This window comes from Motacilla alba, chromosome 6 (assembly GCF_015832195.1).
Source record: "Motacilla alba alba isolate MOTALB_02 chromosome 6, Motacilla_alba_V1.0_pri, whole genome shotgun sequence".
NCBI lineage: Eukaryota > Metazoa > Chordata > Aves > Passeriformes > Motacillidae > Motacilla > Motacilla alba.
The window spans coordinates 9,211,445-9,229,419 of NC_052021.1; the positions used below are offsets into that span (position 1 = coordinate 9,211,445).

General features: G+C 40.1%; 2 protein-coding genes across 10 annotated transcripts in view; one reads left to right on the top strand and one right to left on the bottom strand.

The window, feature by feature from the left end:
- WAPL (WAPL cohesin release factor) overlaps positions 1-17,975 on the bottom strand; it is a 136,586-nt gene that overhangs the window by 95,430 nt on the left and 23,181 nt on the right. The window lies entirely within an intron of this gene.
- OPN4 (opsin 4) overlaps positions 5,062-17,975 on the top strand; it is a 28,638-nt gene continuing 15,724 nt past the window's right edge. The window contains exons 1-5 of one of the 9 annotated variants that reach the window (XM_038141100.1): positions 5,063-5,956; positions 6,039-6,172; positions 12,685-12,894; positions 14,838-14,971; positions 16,113-16,316. In XM_038141100.1, the coding sequence (XP_037997028.1) occupies positions 6,108-6,172; positions 12,685-12,894; positions 14,838-14,971; positions 16,113-16,316 (613 nt within the window). In that variant the 5' untranslated portion in view covers positions 5,063-5,956; positions 6,039-6,107. Of the gene's footprint in view, positions 6,173-12,684; positions 12,895-14,837; positions 14,972-16,112; positions 16,317-17,975 lie in introns of all 9 variants that reach the window. The other 8 variants (XM_038141101.1, XM_038141099.1, XM_038141102.1 and 5 more) reach the window with 8 other exon arrangements.

Consider the following 17,975-nt stretch of genomic DNA (forward strand, 5'->3'; position numbering starts at 1 on the left):
CTGCCAACAGTAGGCACGAAGCTGCACCAGCACAATCAGCTTCAATTCACTCGTGAGAAGGTGAGAGCTCTTATTTGGGAACTAGAAGTAGGGAAGCTTCCAGCTTAAACTGTATGAAAACAGTTTGGCTAACCAGAGTTCCTTGCAGAAGGGTAGGCTTTGCAAAGAGGTTAAGCCATAGGAGACAGGGAAGGATGAGTCTGAGGGCTCACTTCACAAATCAGGGTTAAGAGGCTTTTTTTGGAGGCACTGCAAATCCAACTTGGTTGGTTTTGAGAGCTTTGTGCAACTACTTCACTTCAGATTCTGTGAGGAAGGACAAGAGTGAACAGAGGTGGGCTGACCTTTTCAGGCTAGCTGGCCTTGAAGCCATGAACCCCCAGAGGAAGCTGGAAGCACAACTGGGGGAACTCAGGCAGAGAAGCTGCTGGATTGTGCCTTGCATAGACTAGCAGCCTGATGCCATTTACAGGGCTACATTCAGACTGTTGGAGAAATCTCTGATGGAATCTTTTCATCTCGGTGGAAAAGATTTTGGTTAGAAGAAATCTTGTGTTTGAAGGGACTTTGCTAAACCATCCTTTCTGGTGTGGCCCTTCTGTACCTGGCCCAGCCCTAGGATTCTCCCTCTCCTGCTGTGGGGCTAAACAGCCCAGAGCTAGAGCTTGCTGGCTGCACCCTAGAGTTTGTGCCTTTGCTGTTCACCATAGATCTTGGCTACCTTACAAAATTAGAACTACCCATGAGGTGAATTATTCCCTTCTACAGCACAATAGAAACCATGGTGATTTGATTTACTGTTTTCTATTTTGTCTATTGATCTTTGAGGGAGTCCCAAGAGTATGCTCCCATGAAAGGCCATACAGAACTTGGTATTCAGTTAAACAATTTTATTTACAAAGGGTCTTCTTGCCTCCTGTGTCCCCTTGCCAAGTTGCTGCAGGCATGAAGAACTAAATTTAATTTTTATGATTAATAGAGCACACAGAAGATAGATATTACACAGCTCTCTCCCTCTCTTGTTATTTGGGGTGCCAAAATTGCAGTGCACTCTCTGGGAACAGCTAAGAAGTGGGAGAGCTCCCCTGTGACAGATCTTAGCTGTTAAAAGGCAAAAAGAACACAGATGGTTGAAACCAGAGTTTTGTGTAAAACAAGTAACCAGTTTTCACCTGCATATTTAAGCAGATATATTTGTTGCAGGTACCAGTACAAAAATAGGGTCCTAAAAATGCTTCTGAGAGAAACATGTTTTCAGAGGCTGCAGCCACTGAGAAGCAATACCAAATGAGATACCCAGGGATCGCACTATCCAGGGGAGCTGTGTGGGGAAGGTTGCTGTGGACTCAGATTTTATAGTGTGATTTTGCCCTTTTGACAGGCAGATACTGCAAATAAATGGACACTCAAATGAAAAATTGATAGTTCTGCCCTTTATCCTCACTTATAGGATTACCTAGCATGTCTAGAGGGCGAGCAGAGCATATTTTGAGCACTGAGAATTGTCTTCCCCAAAATGTTTTCAGGAATTGTCGCTATCATTCCCCACAGCACAATGGGTAAAAAAATACAATCACTCAACTTATTAACGATACCTAACAACTTTGTTTTGTGAATGCCTCCTTTGTGGTAACTCAAATCCCAAACCTGTGTCTGTGCTCAAAGAGAAGTGGGACTTTACCTTTCCCATTTCTGAGTAGTCTGTTCTTCTTTCCTTATGCTGGCCTTGGAAACCTAGGTGATCTTTCAGAAAGTTTAAAGACTCCCAGGTGAGCCTTTCTGAAGGTGCCTCAAAGTCATTAATGCCTAGCTGACCTCATCCCTGTTTTTTTAAATCTCCCAGCATTTCCCAAAAGCAGTCTGTTTACCTTGTCGGCAGCAGATTACCTGTTCTTGCAGTGCACTCTGTATTCCTGAGATGAGCTAACACCTAATTCCCCCCACAGCTCCCAGCCAAAGAAGAGGCAAATGAGTTCTTTTCCTGTCATTGTGAAAGAAATCTTATACTCATTTGGACTTTAATTAAATTTTATCCAGACATTATCGTTCCCTTTTTCTGTTAGACAATTTTCTCTGTTTCCTGGAAGGGTCCCAGAGTCTGTGGTCTTTCTGCTATTTTTGCCTGTAATTTATAGAAAACTGCGAACAGAAGTAAATTATCAGCAGCAAGAGGTTGCCTTGGGTCTGTCTGAGCTGGAGCTCACTCTGACACTGCAGCCCTCCCTGAGCTGTGCTGTGCTGGTTCCTAGAAAGGTGCTGCTCACACCCCAGTGCTTTGGCTCTGCCTGAGCAGTGCTGGCACTGCAGCAATGCTGCCTCTCCAGCATTCCCCCTCACCTGTGGGCTCGGCGTGGGCAAGATCTTGGCAGGGGCCATAGCCAGGAGAGCAGATCCAGCTGACCAAAGGGATATCCCATGTCATTATGATGTCTGCTCAGCAATGAAAGCTAAGAGATAGGAGGATGCAGGGGGCATTTGTTATTACAGTGTTTGTTTTCTGTGATAACTGCTGTGCCTACTGAGGCCCTGCTTCCTGGGCTGCCCAGCTCCTGCTGATGGAAAGTAGAGAATAAGTATTTTCTTTTCCTCTGCACAGTCTTTGCTTTTGCTTTATAAAACTGCCATTATCTTGAGCCACAGGTTTTTCTATCTAATTTTCTCCTTCCCTCCTCATCCTGCTGAAGAGGGGGAAGGATGGAGTAGCTTGGTAGGCAGCTGGCATCCAGCTGAAAGCAGGACTCTCAAGGTGGGAAGGCTGTTCTCACCATGGTTCAATGTGACAGAATTCTGAGAGATTAATGCTAGGCAGATTTTCCTTTCTCTAGAAGTTACTGGAGTGCAATTCAATTCAGACCTGGGCCATAAGCCAGGTGAACTTTCTGCATGTTTCACACACAGAATTTGTGGCAGAAATGTTGGAAAGCCTTAGAATGAGCTGATGCCTTTGGAAAGTACCTGGGGTCATAAACTGATATGTTCTTTTTCCATTGGGCTTCCCAGAAATACAACAGAGGTAAGCTCTTGGTAGAGAATAAATAAGGGAAAGAGAGAGAGAGGCCAAATTTCCCTCCTGATCCACAAGTCTTATGCTATGATTAACTTCAAGTGGAATAGCCTTAACTATAAAGAAAAAACAATTATTGACCAACAGAATACTTAGAACTCTTCTCTCTGGTTTAACACTGTATATAAAGCAGAGAAAACCTGAGAGAAAATAAGTTTTGTAAGTGTATTGCTGCATGTCTTTGCATGGCTCCCTGAGCCCTAGGGGCAGAGGGTGAGATATCTCAAACCTTGTGCAGTTGTAGGATGATTCCTCTCCTTTCATGGAAGCGGAGCCATCACACATAAAACAGGGCAGCTGAATTGCCTCTAGCAATTTGCCATAATAAAGGATCACAAAACTACCACAATATGAGAAGATCTCCACTGGCCATGAGTCTGAGTCCCATTAGGGTCCCATTTTCAGAAATAGTTTCCCTAGCTTGCAAGAGCCTAGCATTCAGAGAAGCAGAGTCCTAAGGCTAAGGAAGGATACCAAGTGAGTAGCCCTCTTTGGACTAGCATCTGCTTCCCAGTGGAAAAACTTTCTTTCTCTCCTTTACACTGCGTGTTCTTTCATAATCTGCTCTCAGGAACTGCTGAACTAATCAAAGTAATCTCTCTGCAAAGGGGAGTATACCAACACCAAATCTAATGAATCAGGAAGACAGCTTCTATAATGTCTAATTTACTTTAAAAATATATATTTATTCTATTATTTGATTACTCTGCCAAACATATTACAGGCTCTCCTAAAAATGCCAAAAAAGTCAGTGCTTCCAGACTAACTGGAAATGAAATCTTTTCAGCACATTAACTTGTTGTTAAGATGAGAGGAAATAGGAAGGAAGAAAAATGTCATTTGTGACCCAGGGAAAAGGAGAACTTTATGTGCAAGCTGTATGTAAATGGATTGAGTGTTGGCATTGTCCAAAACTAAGACATAAAGCAGAAAACTAAGGGGATCTAAGCAATGAAAATGAGAATGTCAAGTCAAAGATCACATCTGATCTAGTATTTATGCTTGTCTTGAAGATTGACTGAAACTTTGTCTTATCAGTTTGACAAGATCAGGATGTAACTGTGCGACTCCTTTGAGTACAGAGTTCACACATGGGAGACCCACCACTGTCTCATCTCTCTGCACGTCATTCGTTTCTGTACTTTCTGCTCTACTCGTCGATAAGCTTCCTTTGAAGATAGTACAAGCCTTTGCCAGTTTAACATTGTGGCTTTCTGTAATGACATCTCCTGACTAGTAGCAAAATGCAAAATTATCTTCCAAAAATGTCCTATCCCCCAAAATGTCCAACACCACTGTTTGCTGCAGCATCCTTACAGTGCAAGCACTGTGCATGCACAGATGGGTGGATTTGGAGTTCACATTAATGTCTTTTGAAGTTTGTACATTAATGTCACATTCACCATTGCCTTGATATTTATGTGTCTGATGTCACACAGAGAGAAGAAGGGAAGAGCCCAATCTACAAAGTGACCATAGAATCTCAGACATTGGCAAAGGTGAAACTAATCAGTGGATCAGCCATCTCTGGGTACAGTTCTGCCACAGCTGGTTTGAATCTGGTTGTGTCTACCAACCCTGCAGGGCAGGGACACTCAATGAAATTTCTGTGCCTTTCACAATGATCCTGCTATTAGTTATTCTTAGGGTGTCATGGTTTGAGAGCCTGTAGAGGCTAAGAAGCATCTCTGCTGGTTAACATTCAGTGGCCTGGTAACAACAAGGATTGCTTCCCTCCTTAAATGACTATCAAGGGAAACTGCAACACTATAGGTGAGTGCCTTTCATTAGAGGCACAGCTCCCATTCACTCAAAGAAATGTGATCCTTCAGTTTATGGTTAGACTGCATAAGGAGAGGTACATGTGCAGAGCAGGGGGAATGCAGTTCCCACCATTACTAACACAGCCTTCTCGCAAAGGCTTTCCAGTAACGGTTCACACCATCTATTTTTAATACCAACTGCAGTGAAGCTAATAGCTTGCATCAGGGTCATTTGGACAGTGGGTGGAAGGCCTAAACTCTGTGATACTTAGGCTGCAGTATCTGCTGGAAGAGCTTTTTCACACACTGTGCCTAATTCTCTGTTGCAATTAAACTTCACTTTACAACAGTCATGGGCCTTCAACTGGGAATACAGCAATTCATGTCTTTGCACAGTGGAATGTAAAGCCAGATTTGTGTGAATGGGAATCCGTTCATGTGTACTTTACCTAAACACAACTGAAAAGAAAGCAGACAACTCCTGAAACAGGTGGCTATTTGCTGTTTTCCACCTGAGGTATTTGTGTAGGGTTTTTTGTTTTGTTTTTTAACTAAAGAGCAGAAAAGGATGATGTCAGGTTTTATCCCTACGTTTTGTTTATTTTTAGAAGTAGACCAACAAACAACCATGACCTTAATTCTACATGACAGAAGTGCATACAAGCACATTGTTAAATATCAGAATCTATTTGAGTTCTGACAATTTCAGCAGAACTGTACACATGCATCTTCTTTAAAAGCAGACTACAAAAACTAACTCACCAATATGGTGAAAAAGAACTGTATATTTCAGACAGATTGAACTCCACCTTTAAACTTCTTTGTCTTCATACAGAGATAGTCAGAATAGCATTAAAATTCAGATATCAAAGGCAAAACAGTGATACCAGCACTTTTAAGTGAGCATCAGTTTTATACTGTCATTGAAATGAAGCTGGAATCAGATGGAACAAGCTGCAAACTGGGCATGTGCGGACTCTGCCCTCTCCCGTATTTAAATGGAAGCCGCTGCTGCTGCCCTTTGCTGAGCTGATGATGGACTGAAGCAATCTGAAGCTCTAGTGAGAAACTCTGCACTGGATCTCACACCATTCCAAAGAATCCAGTCACCTGCTTCACACACACAAAGGTAAAGTGGCTGACTCAAATTCAGAGGACAGCTCTTCTATCTTGGTTTTTGCTTAGATTTTTTTGTTCACCTGAATAATCAGCCCATTTAGAAGGGGATCTTTTTTTCCCTCTGAGGACACCAAGAGCACCCAAAACTGTGGAGTCCCTCAATGCATGGAATGACTCGGAAGCCAATGCCTACACACAGATGGATCTGCTTCTTACAGCCCCAACAGTAAGTGTTTTCTGTCACTTAAAGCTGTAGCATGTAGATCTCTGGCAAGGCTGGCATTTGTAGGATTGTAAATGGACAGTTAAGGAGCATGTACACATTTTATGCTGTAATGCAATAATGACATACTGAAAACTTTTAAATCTTATTTTTATTCCTTTAACTATCTATTTAATGCAGAAAGGGCTGTACAAGCAGTGTTTTTCAGGAGAATTGCATGGGCAGAAGACAGGCAGGAATGTCTAATGGCAAAGTGCATCAAATATGTTGCAAACTATCAAAACAAGATGTTCTTGTACGTTAAACTGCTTTTAGCAGTTCAAACACAATGCTCTCTTGTGTGGTTATTCAGGGCGGAAATCCCCATCATTTCTGTAATAATCTGTAAGTGCAGTGGAGTGCTTATGTAAATGTTAAAAGAGTTATGTGCAGTTACCCAAGAAAGTTTTTTCGAAGGTTTTCTCAGGTAAGTCCTATCAAAGCTCTTTCTGAGTTTTTAGATACTAAAGAGAAAGACATTTTCCTTGGAAGTGTGAAAGTGAGAATCTGTTGTGATGATGCTTCAGGATGGAATTTTTTGGGGTTGCTAAAAATTTTCTCCATCCCACCCCATAAGCCTGAACCAAAGGAGTTCAGAAGTCCTCTTCCTGGCTTTGTCTCTCAGAATATTATTAGGAAAACAGGTTCTGTTCATGTGCTGTTTTTACTAAAGTCTGTTTAAAAGTTTATAATGAAAACACAAACCAACCTAATTTTTCAAGTTTTTTAAATCTATTTTTTAATAAAACCTGGATATCTGCAGTATATTACAGAAAAATAAACAAGGAAGTATCCTGAGCCAAGGCACTTGAAAAGCTAAATGAGATAGATAACATGTGAAAAAGGAGCAGAACATAGCAGGGAGGGAGAAAAGGGACTGGAGAGTGCATGGCAAAATGGAAAAGGATTCTGGGGACACAGTGATTTACACTGGAAAATTAAAAATTGATTTTTTTTCATGTTCTGCTGAACAATCTCATTAGCTGTCCCTTTCCTCTCCCTAGGTCAAGTGTCTGTATCACCAAAATTTTGCATTTTAACTTGACACAAACACTGGCTTAAGAGAGTTTCAGGAGTGAAAGCAGTGTGTGCTGCTTGTGGCTGAGAGTAAATCCGGAAGATGGGATACAAAATCTGCTATCCAAATTGCTCAACAGGGCAAGCATCATCTATGGAAAGCCCTGCTGTCTACTGGAAAGAGGGCTTAGCAGTTAGCGTCACCCTGCTGAAACCATAATTGAGGGGGGATTACACTCCTCTCTGTGCTGCCTGTCATCACAGGGCAAGTGCCCACAGAGGCAAGCTCAGAAATCAGGGAAAGGACCTGTAAAGGAAAATAAGTGCTACTAGTTGTTTGAGGCCTCTTGTAGGTAGGCAGTACAAACACCACATGAGGAACCCCAGGAAATTACAGTGTTTCTGGTCAGATAGTTTTGCTAAATTATGTAATTTGTTGTAATGTAAAAGGCCTAACACTATCATTGGTTGTATAAGTCATACTGTGTAAATAAGTGGCTTCCTTACCTGCGTTTGTAGGAAAATTAGGAACAGACTTGTTACATTGCCAAAGTTCACGTTGGACTGCCAAAACTTGCAATGTTTTGGAATTGGGTTCTCTTCTATTGTAACATTTTCCCTGCAAAACCAGTGCCTACAGTTTGAAGTGAGGTGAATTCATAAAAGAAACTACATAGCACTCCTATTTTCTTCCCCCTTTTGTTGTCTTGTTTTACACCAAATTAGATACAATCCTTCTGCCATATTCACGCAGAAGTAGCTGAAAAAATGTCTTTGACATAGTTTTTTCTGCTCCTGGCTTCAGAATTGATGTCATACAAATCAATCAATCAATCACAATCAGCACTGAAATATGTTCAAATGCCCAAACAACCTTATGAGGATTTCTTCTTTCCCTGTAGCTATTACTAAACCTGATCTTATACTCTTGCCATTGTGAGACTCTGAGGAGTGGGCTATATCAGATATTATTTACTGTGAGTATTTGCTTGCATGGCCTTGCTCCTACCATCATCACTGTTAGCTTTAGTAGGACTTCAGAAATAAACATCTCAAAGTGAACGGTACTTAAGTGATATGATTTTATTTCCCCACTCTGAAAAACAACAGATGTTCTCAGTAATAGCTGAATTCTATTCTTGGAATGTTGTCCTTTTATCACTTATACAGAAATGCTTTTCTCATGCCATGGGGATGTGTGTTGGACTTTGAAAAATGGTATATCTTCAAATAGAAGCTATTCAGAAGTTAGCTGGTATGGTTCATTTGGGTTTTTTTATTTAATCAATTATGAAGTAACTATTTAGAAAACATTCTTTTTAGGAAACTGTATGATAAATGGATTCCCAAGACAAAACAGATACAGGCATGAAATATTCCTGGGTTTAATATCTGTTCTAGACTTCCCTGTTACCTGGACAAATCACTTAGGAGTCGTGGTTTTGGTTTGGATTGCAAAGAAGTTCCTTTGTCCTTTCACCTATCCTCAGATGAGTGTCTTGGAGGGTCTTGACAAACTTTATTGTGAAAAACAAGTTCTGCCCTATGTGCTTTAATGAATCTGCCCTGTGGCTGATTAATTTTTACTCCTTCTCTGCTTGCACCAAGCCTTAGTCTGTCTCTTCCTAAAGAAGCCAGCTGGTTCCTCTGATTGTCTCTCAAGGAAGAATGCTGCCTCCCTTGCAAGCAGCTGTGGCAGCAGGTCATAAATATAGAATAATGAGGCTCCATATTGTGCTGCAGCAACGATTTAGACATATTTATCCATAAAACATTTGCTTTTCTCCAAACTCCCAGAAAGCATCTCAAGTTGGCAAGTCTCAGGCAAGTTTACTGCAAGACAACTGAAAACACAATTCTGCTTTAGCTGTTTTGTTGGAGGTGGTACACAAATATTCCTTTCGGGAAAACAGTGAGCATTTTAAGAAGACAAACTTCATTAAACCTAGCTGCTTCTCTCTAGTGCTTCCACAAGGACACACTTAAACCTGCCAGAAAGAAACACACTGACACAGAGCAACTCCATAACTTGACTCGGCATCTATTGAGGCAAATGACAGAGTAGGATTTAGCAAAGGATTACAACTATATATGGAGGATTAAAATTTATGAAGGACTAAGATTTTCCTTTCCAATGGATCATAACACTGTTTTAGGGTACAAACCAATTATTAAAACTCTTCTTAAAATTAAATTCCCACATCACTGTTTATTATGCACATTTTGTATTTATGAAATGCCCAGCCCTGGCTAAAGGCAGGCTGGTGTTTTGTCAGGGATGCTCGTTTGAACCAGTGTGGCACTTCTCAAACTGATTCTGCAAAACTATAGTGTAAATAAATAATAAATGATATGCCTTCCAGAGATTAAAAACATGAATTCTTACACAGCTCTAGCAAAAGGCCTGTTTTCATACACACCCAAACAACGTTATAAAACATGCTTTTAATCTTGACTAAAGGTTGAGAGATTGGGTTTGTTGAGCCTGGGGAAGGGATAGTTTTGAGGAGACCTTAGAACAGCCTTCCAGTACCTGAAGGGACTACAAGAGAATGCAGTGGGGAAATTTTACAAGGACATAGTGGTAGAACAAGGGGTAATGTGTTCCAGCTGAAAGAGGGTAGGTTTACATTAGATATTAGGAAGAAATTCCTTACTGTGAGGATGTGAGGCTCTGGAACACATTGCCCAGAGAAGCTGTGGATGCCCCATCCCTGGGAGTGTTCAAGGTGAGGTTGGATGGGGCTATGAGTAACCTGGGATAGTGGAAGGTGTCCCTGCCCATGGCAGGGGTGTTGGAACTAGAGGATCTTTAAGGTCCCTTCTAACCTAAACCATTCTATGATGCTATGAACACCCCCAAGACCCTTTCCCCAGGGCTGCTCCCAATCCCTTTATCACCCAGCCTGTATTTGTGCTTGGGATTGTCCTGACCCACATGGAGGTCCTGAACTTCATGAGTTCTGCATGGATTGACTTCTCAAGCCTGTCCAGGTCCCTCTCCAGGATGCAATCTCTTCCCTCCAGCATGCTGACTGCACCACAAAGCTGGGCCATCAGCAAAGCTGCTCAGAGTGCCCTTGATCCCACTGTCCATACTGCCAACAAAATGTTAAATAGTGCCAGTCCCAGTCCAGCGATCTTTGTTATGAGGTGTTTATAGAAAGAAGGCTGAACAGAAAACATGCAAGGCAACACTGCTGTGTATTATCACTGCAACTGAAGTAGTTGTTCAGAGTATTCTCAAAGGACAAGTGCGACAATATGGATTGCAACAAGGGGATTTTTATTCTCCCCTGCCAAGCAAGTACTTGTACTGTGTGATGATAATAGAAGACAGAATAAACAGGGCTAATGCACTGAAGAAACTAAATAGAGAAAGGCTTTGGGAATTATCTGATTTCTTGATTATCCTGCTGACCTCGTTTTCTCAAGCACTATCTTTTTCTCCCTGTTCTTTCTTTTGATTCCTGCAGAAGACACAGGGCTGAACTTGATACAGGCACATATTTTTGTCTTCTGCTATGGAAGCTGTGTGTATGTATGCAACTTACCAACAGATTTGAAGTGCTTAGGCCTGATCTAATGCCTTCTCGATCAACTAGTACCTTTCTTTGACATAAAAAATAATAATTGTATTTCCAGTGAAAATAGTGAAACTACTTTTTTAAATAATTGATTTTTATCTCTTAGAGAACAGCTGAGTGGTATCCTCTGGTAAAAATCCAAGGCCTGCATGAAGGCCTGCATGAAGTCCACACTAAAATGCTAATTTATTCCTTTTGCCACACACCTTTTCCTGATCATATATGTAGTTTTATATTTTATGCCCTAGCACTGCTCCAGTATAAATATTATTAATTTATTTTTTCTCACACTTGACACTTTTATTGATTCTGAACTTGTTTCATTAATGAATCTTTCAAATCTTTCCTTGTCCTTAGTGCTCCACAAATTTAATTCAAATTAAAGCCACTTTAATCTGTTCTTTGTAGCCAAAACCAGCTCCTTTAGTTGCTTCATTTCTATTACATTTATCTAGTTCTGATTAAATGGATAGCTACAGGGAAAAAACATCAGAAATCTCCATTCCACTAATAATCACAATTAACTCTCTGCTGAACAGCTGGTTAAAAATGTTCTAGCCACAAAACCAAGGAGAAATAAAACCAACCCAAACCAAAGAACACCTGATCTCATTCACTTGAAAGAGTTTTATCTCAGACTCTCCCTATCCACTTGCTATTAGTATGGGATTATTTTTGTTAGTTAGTTGACTGGCAGCGTGTTGAGCACAGCAATTTCTAGCTGGGCAAGATGCCCTTTGATGTTAATGATGTTACACCAACTTCCACTTTGCTGCAGGAACCTGAACCATAAATGCTGTGATACTGTCATTCAGTTAGTGTATCAAACTTAACATTTTGCTCCAATTACAGTAACAGCCAGAACTACATTTTCTTTCTCTAAGGTCAGAGTATTTGTCCAGCATTTCATTGCTGCTAATGTAGAAACCTAGGGAGTGCACTCTGGTGTTGAGGATTGCTGTGGGCAGATCTTCAGCACACAAAGCAATCTCATCCACAATTCCAGGCACTCCTGGGGTTCACCTCTTGCTACTGGCACATTGGTTTTAAATCCACACTGCCTGTAATAATCTCAGCCTGACTTCACAGATGTATTCAGAAGTAATGTCCACCTCTATCGTCCAAAAATACCCATTTCCAATACTGCAATCTTCAGACTTGGCTACTGACTTCTGCTGTGAGTTATTAACTGATTAAGACACAAATACTTCAATCAAGTAGTTTATGAAATATTTCACAGAGAGCAAAATACCTTGATTCAGGCAGACCAAAACCAGAACTGGTGTGGAAACCAGGCATAGGGTATAAAGGATTTGTGGTTTAGTTTTTCTGATCCTTAATTTAGTTTCCAAAAGACTCTTATTCAAGCTGCCAGGCTTTTGGTAATCAGCTCGTGAGGGCAGCTCAAAATGCAGTGTTATTCAGTGGGAAAAATGAAGTGGCCATACTGCTAAAGGAGTAAATGCCTATTTATCCATAGAACATTTCTACTTAGTTAGAGAAGTCTAGCCTGTGATGTCAGACGACATCTGAAATTGTACTTCACAGGTACAGAAACTTTCCTGAAATTAAATCTGTAGGAAGCTTACTTGTTGTTAAATACTGCATTACCTGATATCAGATGCAATGAAACAGGTCTCTTCCTGTGTCTTTTTCTCTTCTATATTCCTATTTTTCTTTTGGGAGAGAATAGGTTGCCTTTTCTTCACCAAAACTCTAAATCAACAGTAAGCATACAAACCATCATTTGCCCTTTGCAGTTCTGATGACATATTTATGCCCCAAAGATTATCAACAGTAAATGGAATTTGAATTTATTCTGACTTTTTTTGCTTCTTGTCTTTTTGCATTCTTGACCATTTTCTCTTCTAGAGAAGCACATGACAGCTTGTTCAGAGAAGTTTGGCAATATACCTATGACCTCTTATTTGCTCCACAGAAGATGACAGTGCAAGATGTTCCTCGTGCCTTTCCCACAGTGGATGTCCCAGATCATGCCCATTACACAATTGGAGTTGTCATCCTTATAGTGGGCATTACAGGAACTCTGGGTAATTTCCTGGTCTTCTATGCTTTCTGCAGGTACCTTTCTTTTGAATGTCTTTTAAAATGTTCAAATGTATGAACTTGAACTGTATCCTGTGCGCTGCAAACACAGTCCAGGAATACTGTCAGACTTCTTGACTGGCAGAGTAAAATGTACCAAGAGCCACTGCTGTAGGAAAAAAGTGGCAACCTGCCATCTCCCTCTGACTTCTTCCCATTAACCACAGCCATAGTAAAACAGTTAGCAAGATTGCAAAGAACCAATGAAATATTCCAAGCTATAGAAACGCAGCCAAAGCAGAAATGTTACAGTGGCTTTTTTTCTACTGGCTAACTGTGTCTGCATTGAACTGATGGGCTGGTTTGCACCTCTGTACCTCACAAATCTGCTCTATTTTAGATCTTTCCTTCCTCCTGTTGCTTATTAGTCAGTTTGTTTCTTTCTTCCTCCCTGTTCATTAGTGGCCGTGTCCCATTTTTTCCACATTTTCCAACACTTGGCTTGTTTCCTTTTAACTAAAGCCACATTCCAACTTTTCTATCTGAGGGAAATTGGAACTCTGACAACAATGTCATATGCTCACCATTCCTGTTCACTCCTCATTCTGTGTCTGATTTGTCACACTGGAGCAGAGCATTGACATGATATTCAAGCCAGCGAACTTGTACTATGTGATTGGTCTTTAGGCACAAATGTAATAAACCAAAATAACAGCAACAAATTATAGGATCATTTGGCTTTGTTAACTTGGATCACTGGAGTGTAGATGGAAGTTGTCTTGGTCTCAAGCCTGTATTTATGAGCAGTAGGTTGCAGCACATTCATCCAGAGTACAATGGCATACTTAAGTGAGAATGGCAGTGGCCGTAAGAAGAGAAAAGGTGTTGGTATGCAGATCAGATATGTGAGGATGTAGTACATGAGCCAGTTTAGCTCTTTGGCTGGTCCCATACAGGAAATCCAGTTATGGCACCTCCACTTCAGGACACAGCTTGTCTTCATTTGAAGACAGAAAGGGATACTGACAGCTAAGTAACGAGTACATCAGAAATTCAGAAAACATATAGGTGCTTACAAAGCAGCCACAGTTATGACAAACAGTCATATGTGACAGTCATATGTCACAGACATATGTCACAGTTATGACAAACCAGAGGAGAACCAGTTGCCTGAAACAGAAATGTGTTCAGTGACTTCACAGACTACAAACAAATACACACAACCTATAAGCAACTACTAATAATACCTCCCTGCTCCTAAATTGACAGAAAGGGGACAGTGGTCCTAGTGATTGATTCTGGACCAGTGCAAAAAAACGTGGTTTATTCACCTATTTTTCTATTATGTCTAAGTCTGAAATTGAATAAGGAGCTAAGTAGTTACACTGAGCCCTTAAGTGAAGAGCTCTTAGTTGAGTTTTTATGTGTACCCTTTAAAACATGGTACTTTAATATTATGAATATCAAAAGTAGGCAGAATACACTGAAGGCTGCTTATTGCTCCTTTAAAGAGAGTCTGAGCCAGTGAAATGAGTGTCACAGAGAAGAACTGATGTAAAACAAAGTGCTTGATGTGGTTCATAGTGAGTTGGCTTAATCCCTGTATTAGAAGCCACTGTTGATCTTATCAGCAGTGAAAAAATGCATGCCCCTTGTCCTGCTTAGCACAGCCCACATCCAGACACCCGTAGTGTACACCCTCTAACTTCCTGCTAATCGTGGACATGCAGTGCATTGGTTAGAATATTTAAAGAACAGTGTGATTTATCCCCATCATTGAGCTGGTTATCGAAACAATCCTGTAAAATGCACAGGAGTATAAGGGTGTAAAACTGGGCCTTGCTTGTGTTCCCTCATGAGGGAAACAAGAAGCACTTTGCTTTAGCTTACCATGGTGGGATTTTTGAGCTCACAGGAAGGAGTAACAGCATAATTAACAGTGCAGCAGTGTTTAGCAACATTTCTTCTGATCTCTGTAGGAGTAGGAGCCTTCAGACTCCAGCCAACATACTCATCATCAATCTAGCTATTAGTGACTTCCTGATGTCCATTACACAGTCTCCGGTATTTTTCACCAGCAGTCTCTACAAACACTGGATTTTTGGTGAGAAAGGTTTGTATATATTCTTTCTAAGATTTCACTGTTTGTTCTTACTGTAGTGGCAGTTAATCTATCTACCCTCAGGTACTCTTGCAATATTGAGATAATTTCTCAACATTGTTTCAGTGTTGTCACAAACATTTCTTTGAATATTTATGTCTGTGTGCAATAAATACACTGCTATCAGAAGAGGAAAATTATGTTAATGAACAGATACAAAGGCATCACTGGCAACATCAGGCACAGCACTAATCTTCTTGCCAGTGTTCTTCCCCAATCACCTCATGACTTAGTTACTGTTGGAGTCCTCTGACAAAGAAGCACTCCCCCTCAGCATACCAGCCTAAAAGCCCTTCTAAATAACCTGCTCTGGGACTTGCACCTGGCATACTGAGGCAAGAAAGCCTGGAAAATCTGATTTTTCACAACAGAAATTCTGCACTTCCTGTGTAGTAAGAAAATGTGGAATGAAGGTGTTTTCATTCTTCCAATATAACTGTTGTAAGAGAAAGACCAGTCTTTGCCTATTGAATAGGTACTAACAGAAAGGAAACTCACAGAAATAAAATTGCTATTTTGATCTCTGATCACTAAAAGCATATTTATATTTTACTTCCATTAAGTGCTCATTTGCATACATGTCAAAACTAATCCAAACTGCTGCTTTTAATCATTAGGTTGTTTGAACAACCTATATATTAATATATATGAATATAACCAATATATTCATATTTACTTCAGTTTTTCTGCCTTTGAGACATGAACAGTACCAAAGTAACTATATCCCATTGTTAAGCAAAACAGCTGCTTCTATGGGGCCTGCAGTAAAACTGGAGTTAAACGAGATATTAATGGACTGCTGAAATGATCCCACTAGAAACACCAGAAATCAGTGACTGAAAATATGTTAAGTATCACTGTCTCCAGGAATTGAAGCAAACAAAATCTGTGAAGTTTATCTCCATGGATAATGTAATTAGCAAAACAGACAGCAGCTTTGAAGTAGCATTATAACTGCAGGAAAACTCAACTTTCACTGCTGTACAAATTCCAGAAGACAATAATTCCTAAGAAACACAGACTTGAATTCTCCTAGAAATAATTAGCATGGGTAGATTAATTTCAGTGCTACTTCTGTCATCTTCATTGCAAGGCTGTGAGCTGTATGCCTTCTGCGGAGCTCTTTTTGGCATTACATCTATGATCACTTTGATGGTGATTGCCTTGGACAGATATTTTGTCATCACTAAACCTCTGGCTTCTGTTGGAGTGACGTCAAAGAAGAAGGCCCTAATAATCCTGGTAGGAGTCTGGCTGTACTCTTTGGCTTGGAGTCTCCCACCTTTCTTTGGATGGAGTAAGTGAACTGGAATAAAACTTTTTTTTGCCCTCGTAGTATTGGATTAAAGACCAGTTAAAGGCACAGAAGAGGGTTGAATTAATAGCTCACATACGAGGTTTGAGTATACCAATTTGAAAAAAAGATGAAATACATGTTGAAACTGAAAGTCTCTAATCAAAAGAAAAGAATGCAGTGGGCATTACAGCATATTATATGACAGTGGCCCTTGTCCTCAAGCACATTACTTGCTGCATAAAGAACAGTAGATAAATTCATGGCCAAAATTTCTGAAGAATTTGTCTGCTCATTATCCCATGTCTACTTCCATTGAATCAATTTTAATAATATATAAGTTAAATAAATGTATTTGTGTTATTTCTGATGGATTTTCCTCCCCAGAAGTCTGCTGAGACAGCAGTGTCTATCTAATTCTTTTCATTTACATAAAAGAGTCTGAGCATTTGTGCCAGGAGATCTTCAGAAAGTCTTGACTGTCTTCTGGATGGGCAAACTGCTCCTGGTGTTGCCCACATTCTCCATTCACTCATTGGTGTTGTCACTGGCTTCCAATAAGCATGGCATTCAGTAGCAACTAAAATCTAAAATGCTTTTGTTAATGTGAATTTTACACCTGGAAATTAGAACACGAATACAGCACCTTGATCATTGCAATTTGTGACAAAGCGAGTTCATGTTATTCTTCCTCACTGGAATCTGCCTCACTACCATTAAGTTTATTTCCTGAGAGTCACCAGTTGCAGTCACTAAGTTGGAATGAACTCATCATTCAAAACCCCAGCCCACCATTATGCTCCCTAATTCCAGAAGGGAATGTGTCAGCCAACTGAGGTGAGAACATAGACATGTTTGACTAGTGAAGAATGCAACAATCAACTCAGGTACTGAGTAGAATTTCAGGAGAATTTTGTTATTGTCATATTATTGCCATTCTGGTCCCCCTAAGCATGCTTAAGCAGGCAAACTGCAATACTGACAGAAGCAGTCTTTAGTTGAGTGAGGAGCTGTCAGAATAACAAAACGACAATATAGCCTTAGATTATAGATTTTCAGTTGAAGAAGGTGGAATAATTGCTTGAAGGGTGTTATTATCTTGTAATTAGATTGTAATAGTGCCCACAGTATGAACTCTCACACTGTAATTAGATGCATTTGAGAACATCTGGTGCAATGTTTTTGAGAGCGGAATAGAAAGCATCAGCGTAAACAGTTAAAATTAAAATTCCAAAGTAAAAAAACCGTTGCTATTGCCAATTTATTTACTTAACAGTTTGAAACAGTTCCTTTAAAGATAATACATTTTATTTCAGGCAAAACATTGTTTTGTTTTGGAGTTTTGGTTTTTTGGGGTTTTTTTGGGTTTTTTTTCTTCTTCTAATCTTTACTTCATGACAAAATGATTTGGTCTACACAATAAATCTTTCTCTTTTGCCCAGTAAATTTCTCATATCTGCACATGCTTAGAAAAGTGGTATCTAGAGCAACTGGTTTGACTCCTTAGGAAGAAAGCAATTTGACAGGAAATGGAGATATTTAAAAACAATACAGGTCTGGTCCCAGACCCAAATAAGTATTTGAAGAGATTCCATTTGACTTTGATGAGTTTTAAACAATATTCAAGACTGAAGCAAAATTATTCAGTTTTCTGAAGCCTTA